At 38.6% G+C, this 10,083-nt stretch overlaps 1 protein-coding gene across 1 annotated transcript in view; it reads left to right on the forward strand.

The window, feature by feature from the left end:
* Positions 1–8,370, forward strand: part of rab18a (RAB18A, member RAS oncogene family) — a 51,504-nt gene extending 43,134 nt beyond the window's left edge. Inside the window, exons 6-7 of the mRNA XM_063042404.1 lie at positions 2,466–2,532; positions 7,573–8,370. Of these exons, the coding sequence (XP_062898474.1) occupies positions 2,466–2,532; positions 7,573–7,748 (243 nt within the window). The 3' untranslated portion in view covers positions 7,749–8,370. The remainder of the gene's footprint in view (positions 1–2,465; positions 2,533–7,572) is intronic.
* Positions 8,371–10,083: the final 1,713 nt, after the last annotated feature.

Below are 10,083 nucleotides of genomic sequence, written 5' to 3' on the forward strand. Positions count from 1 at the left end.
TATATTAGACCTTTTCAATGTTTCCTTCCATTGTTTTAGATTTCATGTCTTCTGTTGTTAGATAAGTGAAGCAGCCAAAACCACTCAGGGATCACCTTGCTGTTGTATTAATTTCTGATATTGATTTTCCCCTGCTATTATTTTGCTGTTTTCTGAAATAAAATGTAGAACATAGAAAGCTACAGCACATTACAGGCCCTTCAGCCCAAAATGTATACCAACCATGTAACCTACTCTAGAATCTGCCTAGAGTTTCCCTGCTGCATATCCCTCTATTTTTCTAAGCTCCATGTACCTACCTAAGAGTCTCTTAAAAAACCGTATTGTATCTGCCTCTACCACCGTCGCTGCCAGTGCATTCCATGTACCTACTTTCAAGCACCTAAAAACTATGTCCCCTCAGGTTAGCCATTTCAGCCCTGGGAAAAAGCCTCTGGCTATCCGCACGATCAAAGCCTCTCATCATCTTATACACCTCTATCAGGTCACCTCTCATCCTCTCATATAAATTATACAAAATTTATTGCTTTTATAAAATTCTAGTTGATAACTCGGTATTGCTATGGTGAGATTAACTAGACCTTGTACTTCAGGAAAGAGTTATGACCTTTAAGTGAGCACAGTGTAGATTCATCAGAATGGTACCAAGAACCGAAAGGTTAAACTACAAGGACAGATTGATAGACCAGGATCATATCCCCTGGATTTAAAATGCTAGTAGAAGATTTGATGGATTCAAATGAGAGTGCACCTAGATTTTTTTCCACTATTTGGGAAAGTAGGTCTAACAAATTATTTGATAGTACCATTATAAAGGAATTAAAATGAGATTGATGGATCTTTTTATTAACCGAAATTATTAAATGGTATTGAGAGAGAGTTGGTAAATGGAATTAGGACAAAGATCAACCATAATTCCATTTAATGGCTAAACAGTTTCAAAGACTTCAGTTCCTGGACTCTCAAATTTGAAAAACCTAGTGGATACTTTTAAAATTCTAAACTTTATTTGTTGTAAAATCCTGACAGCAAAAGATTCTACCACTAACCAAGCCAAATACTCATGCTTGCTTATGAGTATATTTTCAACAAATTAAAAATGTATGATGGAGACTATAAGTTTGTTTCTTTAAATATAACATTTTTACAAGAATTGTGATGTGGTGTTAAATTTTGTTACTCACTTCCAAGAGATTACATGGAGTGTGTTGTTGTTTTGGATGCTTTCCTTTTCAGCTTGCCTGATTGGAAAACATTTCCATTCTGGCATATTAAATTCTTCAGCCTTATTGGGACCATTGATGGATTGTGGAACTGCTTTCTTTTTTTAATGAAGCACAGCAGCTTGTAAGATTATCACTTTATCCATCTGCTGCAAACAACTCTCAAACTGGCAAACCCAACAGATTTGAAATGCTGGAAGTATACAGATATGCCTGGTCGAATAGATGAGCTAGCATTTTGATCAGCACTCTTTGTAAACTTTTAATGATTATCGATCTTATTTCAGATTTCCAAGATATTATTCAATTGAGTGGTGTGTTGTTTGGTAATTGTTCTTGCAAACCATTACAAGGCATATGGACTTATTAAAGTAGTTCCTGCAATGGTTATCTGAAGGTTCTCACCTGACTACCTTGCTTGGAATGAAATCATCCCTACTGTATACCTTACTTGAGTTTTTGTAGTGAATACTTAAGCTCCAGTTTAAGCAATGGTGATCTCATGAACACTTATAGTTGAATTTTAAATTAATTATTTTTTACTCTGGTATGTAACTGCAGCTGCAGAGTTAACAATCCTTTGTAGATCAACAGGTGCCATTAAGGACTTTGAATATAATTATTTTCCCCAAATTCTTAGCAGAAGGCTTTGTCTTCAATGTATGAAACTGCCATAATATTCATTGACAGTTGTATTTCTTCCACTGAAAATCTCTGGATCATTTAGCAGCTATTTCTTAGTCATTTTCAGTTTAAGATATTGCTTGAATTTCATTTGGTTAAGTTTGTAAAATATTACATCTTATTCTTCCAAATGGTATAGGAATTATGTGCATTGTACTGATATGCCATTCATGTCCCAGCCTCATTAGTGTTCCCAAAATATATCACTTCCCATTTATCTGGATTGAACTCCACCAACCCATTTTACCCCACATCAATATCAACCTCTGGCCTGACTCCACCTATCTTTATTCAGTTCTTGCTTTAGTTTATCATTTCTTTTGCAATATTTTCCAAGTTAATCAAGCAACAAAAACTGTTAATTATCAACAACTTTCAATTTACATTGCAAAGTGATGCATCTCTGACTTTTTAATGTATTGCAGCAAAATTAAAAGTAGACTCTTCACCATCTTTCTCTCCCAACCTCCAACCTTTTTGTTAGAATGTGGATTTTCCCCTGTGTACAAATTTATAAAAGTGGTAATTTTGGTTATTAACACAATTATTTTGTTGAAGGACAATCGTGAAGTGGACCGGAATGAAGGGCTGAAGTTTGCAAGGAAACATTCCATGTTATTCATAGGTATGTTTTCAGAAGAAAATTTAACCAGTGAAGGGCTTTCATTCAAAGCTTTTTTAAAATTATACATTTACATTCAAGATTGTTTAATGCCAATTCCAGTGCACTGTAAAGGAGAACAAAAGTAATTGTTACTCCAAATCCAATGCAGTACAACAAAAAACACAATGAGATAATAGGATGCAATAATATAAAAGAAACACAATAAATATAAATGCATAAAATTGTTATATGCAATGTTATGTGTCCATTTAGTGACACTAGGCACAGCAGTCATAAGGTGACTGACAAATGATAAAGTAGTGGTGGTGGTGGGGGGGTGTGGACCAGTGGGTTAGTGGGTGGAGGTGTTGATCAGCCGTGCTGTTTGGGTAAAGTACTGCTTTTGAACCTAGTGTTCCTGGCATGGATGCTATGAAGCCTCCTCCCTGATGGGAGTGGAAAAAACAGATATTGCTAGCCCTCTCCCAGCACCTTTCTGTCTGTCTGTCTTTGATAGTGGATAGGCTGGTGCTGGTAGATGCATTGAGCAGTTTTGACTACCTATTACAGAGCCTTCCTGTAAGCCACAGTATAGTTTCTACACCATGCGGTGATGCAGCAGGTTCGGGTGCTCTCTACTGCGCATCTGTAGAATGATGCAAGTATAGATATCCATAGTCCAGCTCTCTTCAGCCTTCTCAGAAAGTAGAAGCATTGGTAAGCTTTACTGATAGTGTAGAATATGTTCTGGAACCATGAGAGGTTGTGTGAGATGGTCACTCCCAAGAGATTGAAACTGCTTGCAGTTTCCTCTGCTGTACCACTGATGTAAAGTTGGGTGTGAATGCTGTGAGTTGCCCTGAGGAGAACTCCATACTCTGACTTTTCCCTTTCCTTTGCGGTCTTGATGATGAGTCCTGGCCCGAAATATCAACTGTTTACTCTTTTCCATAGATACTGTCTGGCCTGCGGAGTTCCTCCAGCATTTTGTATGAGTTGCTCCTGAGGGAAGAACCATCTCCTTTGTCTTACTCATATTGGGGAAGAGATTATTTGCCTGACATAGAACCAACCTTTTTGTCCATGATGTTTTGCTTACCTGTATTAACCTACTCCATGATCAATCTAACATCTCTCTCCTACATAGCCCAAAACCCTTTTTTTTTTTTAATTCATGTGCCTAAGAGTCTCTTAATGTATCAGAACTCAGCCATCCCGGCAGTGTATTCCAAGCATTTACCATTCTGTGTTTTTTAAAAAATACTTACCTCTGACTTCCTTAAATTTTCCTCCTCATAACCTTAAACTGCTATCCTCCAGCCATCATCATCCTTAATAAAATATTCTGGCTGTCCCCTCTATTTATGCCTCTTATAATGTGATACACTTCTATCAAGATGCTTCTCATCCTCTTTCATTCCAAAAAAAAAGCTTTGGCTCACTTAACCCATCCTCTGAAGACTTGCAGGCAGCATCCTCTGCACCTTTTCTAAAACTTCCACATACTTCCTATAATGAGGTGGCCAGAACTGAACGCAGTACTTCAAGTGTGCTCTAACCAGATTTTAACAGAGCTGTTTGCTTTAACAAAATCATTCAGTAACTATTAGAGAGAGAAAAATTAACATATGCTGAAAATAAGATCCTTGTTCCAGGGAAGGTGGGACCTGTTCCGACGGGACGGGTTGCACCTGAACTGGAGGGGGACTAACATCCTTGCGGGATGGTTTGCTAGTGCTGCTCTGGGGGGTTTAAACTAGACTTTGCAGGGGACGGGAACCAGAGTGTTAGAGCAGATAGTGAGGTGGAGGAGAATAAAGGTCATGCGAGAACTGCAAGTATAGTGCATGGAGTAAAGCCAGATCTAACATACAAAGAGGCTTTGAGGAAAGAGAAACAGAATAAAGGGTGTAAAGATAGTAAGGTAGAAGGGCTAAAGTACGTGTACTTCAATGCAAGAAGCATCAGGAGCAAAGGTGATGAACTGAGAGCTTGGATACATACATGGAATTATGATGTAGTGGCCATTACAGAGATTTGGCTGGCACCAGGGCAGGAATGGATTCTCAATATTCCTGGATTTCAGTGCTTTAAAAGGGATAGAGGGGGGGGGGAAGGGGAGGAGGGGTGGCATTACTGGTCAGGGATACTATTACAGCTACAGAAAGGGTATGAAATGTAGCAGGATCCTATTTTGAGTCAGTATGGGTAGAAGTCAGGAACAGGACGGGCGCAGTTACTCTACTGGGAGTTTTCTATAGGCCCCCTGGTAGCAGCAGAGATACAGAAGAGCAGATTTTGTAAAGGTGCAAAAATAACAGGGTTGTTGTTATGGGTGACTTTAACTTCCCTAATATTGATTGGCACCTGATTAGTTCCAAGGGTTTAGATGGGGCAGAGTTTGTTAAGTGTGTCCAGGACGGATTCCTGTCAGAGTATGTTGACAGGCCGACTAGGGGGAATACCGACTAGATCTAGTATTAGGTAATGAACTGGGTCAGGTCACAGATCTCTCAGTGGGTGAGCATCTGGGGGACAGTGACCACCGCTCCCTGGCCTTGAATAATATTATCATGGAAAAGGACAGAATCAGAGAGGACAGGAAAATTTTTAATTGGGGAAGGGCAAATTATGAGACTATAAGGCTAGAACTTGTGGGTGTGAATTGGGATGACGTTTTTGCAGGGAAATGTACTATGGTCATGTGGTCGATGTTTAGGGATCTCTTGCAGAATATTGGGGATAAACTTGGCCTGGTGAGGAAGATAAAGAATGGTAGGGTGAAGGAACCATGGGTGACAAGTGAGGTGGAGAATCTAGTCAGGTAGAAGAAGGCAGCATACATGAGGTTTAGGAAGCAAGGATCAGATGGGTCTATTGAGGAATATAGCGTAGCAAGAAAGGAGCTTAAGAAGGGGCTGAGGAGAGCAAGAAGGGGGCATGAGATGGCCTTGGCGAGTAGGGTAAAGGAAAACCCCAAGGCATTCTTCAATTATGTGAAGAACAAAAGGACGACAGGAGTGAAGGTAGGACCAATTAGAGATAAAGGTGGGAAGATGTGCCTTGAGGCTGTGGAAGTGAGCGAGGTCCTCAATGAATAATTCTCTTCGGTATTCACCAATGAGAGGGAACTTGATGACGGTGAGCACAATATGAGTGAGGTTGATGTTCTGGAGCATGTTGATATTAAGGGAGACAATGTGTTGGAGTTCTTAAAGTACATTAGGACGGTTAAGTCCCCGGGCCCTGACGGAATATTCCCCAGGCTGCTCCACGAGGCAAGGGAAGAGATTGCTGAGCCTCTGGCTAGGATCTTTATGTCCTTGTTGTCCACGGGAATGGTACCGGAGGATTGGAGGGAGGCTAATGTTGCCCCCTTGTTCAGAAAAGGTAGTAGGGATAGTCTGGGTAATTATAGACCAGTGAGCCTTACATCAGTGGTGGGAAAGCTGTAGGAAAAGATTCTTAGAGATAGGATCTGTGGACATTTAGAGAATCATGGTCTGATCAGGGACAGTCAGCATGGCTTTGTGAAGGGCAGATCGTGTCTAACAAGCCTGATAGAGTTCTTTGAGAAGGCGACCAGGCATATAGATGAGGGTAGTGCAGTGGATGTGATCTACAGGGATTTTAGTAAGGCATTAGACAAGGTTCCACATGGTAGGCTTATTCAGAAAGTCAGAAGGCATGGGATCCAGGGAAGTTTGGCCAGGTGGATTCAGAATTGGCTTGCCTGCAGAAAGCAGAGGGTCATGGTGGAGGGAATACATTCGGATTGGAGGATTGTGACTAGTGGTGTCCCACAAGGATCGGTTCTGGGACATCTACTTTTCATTATTTTTATTAACAACCTGGATGAGGCGATAGAAGGGTGGATTGGTAAGTTTGCAGACAACACAAAGGTTGGTGGTGTTGTGGGTAGTGTAGAGGATTGTTGAAGATTGCAGAGAGACATTGATAAGATGCAGAAGTGGGCTGAGAAGTGGCAGATGGAGTTCAACCCAGAGAAGTGTGAGGTGGTACACTTTGGAAGGACAAACTCCAAGGCAGAGTACAAAGTAAATGGCAGGATACTTGGAAGTGTGGAGGAGCAGAGGGATCGGGGGTACATGTCCACAGATCCCTGAAAGTTGCCTCACAGGTAGATAGGGTAGTTTAGAAAGCTTATGGAGTGTTAACTTTCATAAGTTGAGGGATAGAGTTTAAGAGTCATGGGGTAATGATGCAGCTCTGTAAAACTCTGGTTCGGCCACACTTGGAGTACTGTGTCCAGTTCTGGTCACCTCACTATAGGAAGGATGTGGAAGCATTGGAAAGGGTACAGAGGAGATTTACCAGGATGCTGCCTGGTTTAGAGAGTATGCATTATGATCAGAGATTAAGGGAGCTAGGGCTTTACTCTGGAGAGAAGGAGGATGAGAGGAGACATGATAGAGGTATACAAGATATTAAGAGGAATAGGTAGAGTGGACAGCCAGCACCTCTTCCCCAGGGCATCACTGCTCAATACAAGAGGACGTGGCTAAGGTAAGGGGTGGGAAGTTCAAGGGGTGTATTAGAGGAAGGTGTTTTACTCAGAGAGTGGTTGGTGCCTGGAATGCACTGCCTGAGTCAGTGGTGGAGGCAAATACACTTGTGAAATTTAAGCGACTACTGGACAGGTATATGGAGGAAATTAAGGTGGGGGGTTATATGGGAGCAGGGTTTGAGGGTTTGCACAACATTGTGGGCCAAAGGGCCTGTATTGTGCTGTACTGTTTTATTTTCAAAATGTCCTCCTTTTGAACATTTTTGTATTTGTGTTTGGGTAGTATGTTTGGGTTTTAAGACTCTATCATTAATTAATTGGTTTATTTTCAATTTTAAATTGATTATTGTAAGTCTAAATAAGTTATGCTTTTGCAGATTTTTTAAAAACTTAAAAATCTGAAATGAATGTAATGCATCATGAATTGATGAGTAGTGATTCAATTCAGCATCCTTTCCTCCAGTCTTTTTATTGTTTGTCTTGATTTCATAGCACACCACATTTTCTCTAAACTATTTTAAAACATTTTGCAGAGTCAAGTGCAAAGACGCGTGATGGTGTGCAGTGTGCATTTGAAGAACTCGTTGAAAAGATTATTCAGACACCCGGATTGTGGGAGAGTGAAAGTCAAAATAGTAAACTTAGGTTATCGGACTCATCTGATGCTAATAGTGGAGGTTCTTGTGGTGGATATTGTTCAGTACTGTAAGACTCTTGATGCAGTTGCTTTAAGCCAATTTTAAATAATTGGTGAATCATTTGTATAAACTCTAGAGTTGACATTGCAGTTTGCACAATTTGTTCATGTTGTATAAAACTGTCCCTGTAATTCCTCAAGGCTAAGTCAGTTGTAGCCATACAGATCTTTGAAATCCATAGTTAGAGTTCAGAAACACATCTCTTGTAATGTCAAATCTCCTTGTAATTTGAAAATAACATTTAAAAATTCTAATCATTGAGAGTTACAGTTCATGTGTGTGTGTTTATACTGGCCAGCTTCATCTAGAAACTGACTATTCACTGCAGACTCAAAATAATTCTTCTTGTATTTTCACACTTCATTGCTGAACCACATTGCTGTATTTCCCTTACCCCAGCCTCAAATATTTAATATGGTTTGCAAATTTTGGTATGTTTTAAGATAACTATATTTCCATTGCTGTTAATCTAGCTGACTAAGCATAACTGCACGAGAGTAAATTTGTATCAGATGTTAAAGTATCAGCGTTTCTTCATAAACTACTGTTTCACATTGTTCTGGTAAAATCTTGCTGAGTTTTTTTCACAGCATCAGTATTTTTTAGCTGTCATTTCCACAGTTGTGTTAAACAGATTATGATTGGCATGTAACATTAATTGTTGAAAAATATGATTTTTTTTTAAAGTTTACTCTACTGACACTAAAGATTAGACCTATCATCTTCCATAATAACCAAATGATTAGAATCATTTGAAAATGCTTCTCAGTGGTTTATGAAGTTAATCCTTTAACGAATTACCAGAATACGCTTCTAACATTCTAGCTTTATTTTACCTTGTATGTTAATACTTCGGTTCAGTCTCATTCATTTAGAACCCGACTATTATATATTCACATATCTGAAAGTATTGTGCAAGCTACATTTTCATGCAATCTATGTAATTTTTCTTTTAAGTGGTGATACTGAAAATTGTTTTTTAAGAAATGTAGATTTAAGGTTGAATAGGAATTGTAGAGACTGGGATCTTAAAGCTCAGTCAAAACTAAAATGTAAAGTCTGTTGTTACTGCATGCTTCTAGTGTTTATTTATTGCTTTATCTTATACATATTTGCTGAATGCTTAAAGGTAGCTATCATAAAATGAAATTAAAGAAATATTCCCAGTGCTGTTTAATTTTTGCTCTTGTATCTTATGAGCTGCACAACTATCTTTTTTTATGGTAGAACATTTGTTATCTCCAAAGGTAAATAAAAGGCTAAATATTTGGAATTGAGCAGGTTGAAAATTAAATGTAAAAATAAAGCTTTGTTTATATAGTGCCTGTAACTTACTAAAATGTGCCAAAGTGCTTCACAATGGCATTATTATTAAAGGCCTCTACTGCATAAGCAATTGTTAATTAAATGTGCAAGATTTGTCTATTACTCCAAGTGTGAACAGCACTTTTCTAGGCTAGTCTCTATTTCAGACAGGCAGCCGATTTGGAACTGTCCTCTGGAGACTTTACCTTCAAAAAACAGGGAGACAGAGCAAGATTGCTGAACGAGGAGAGGAAATGATTATCTTAAATTTGTATAGGGTATTTCCCAAGTTTTAAAGAAGCTAAATTATCTGTTTAATTATGACTGCAATTAGAAATGTGAAGATTGGGAGCAGTGAATGAGAAATTAAAGTGCTGTAAATTACATTATGCAAGTATAGTGTGAGCACAATTTGGATAAGTATTTTACAGTTTTACAACAATGATACAAGGTATTACATCAAAGTATATACTGTATATAAATAAAAAATCGGAGGCAATTTCCAAATACTTGTTTTCTTAATAATTTTAAATGTTTCTGTTCTTCATAACTAATTGACATTTTCCAGACAAATGTGTTCATTTATTTTTAAATGCTGGAGATACAATGGTATATGGGTTAAGCTAATTTACAAGCCACCACACCAACCAATTTCTCCGCTTCTCTCCTGAGTTCTCCAGAACCAACTGCATGGACATAAAATTTCCTCAATTTGAGGAACTAAGCATGGTAACAGAACATTATTTTCTCAAGATGTATTTCAATCTGTAGTTTCCCACAGGTGTAAAACAACAGTGATGCAGTTGCCTCATGGTAAAGTTCAAGATGCACAAAAGTGTTTCAATCAGTTAAATTGAGTTGTATATTTGTATATTTTGGACATCAGAATCATTCAGTAACCAAAAATCATAAATTAAACTGAAAGCATCCTACAATTTCTTTTCATCACATGGTGTCTAAATGTTCTTTGTTACTGGAAAGAAGTTGCAAAGATTGCATTGCCATACAAATTACAAGCATGGTAACTATTCATAGACTTAG

The sequence above is a fragment of the Mobula hypostoma genome, chromosome 3, assembly GCF_963921235.1.
Source record: "Mobula hypostoma chromosome 3, sMobHyp1.1, whole genome shotgun sequence".
Lineage (NCBI taxonomy): Eukaryota > Metazoa > Chordata > Chondrichthyes > Myliobatiformes > Myliobatidae > Mobula > Mobula hypostoma.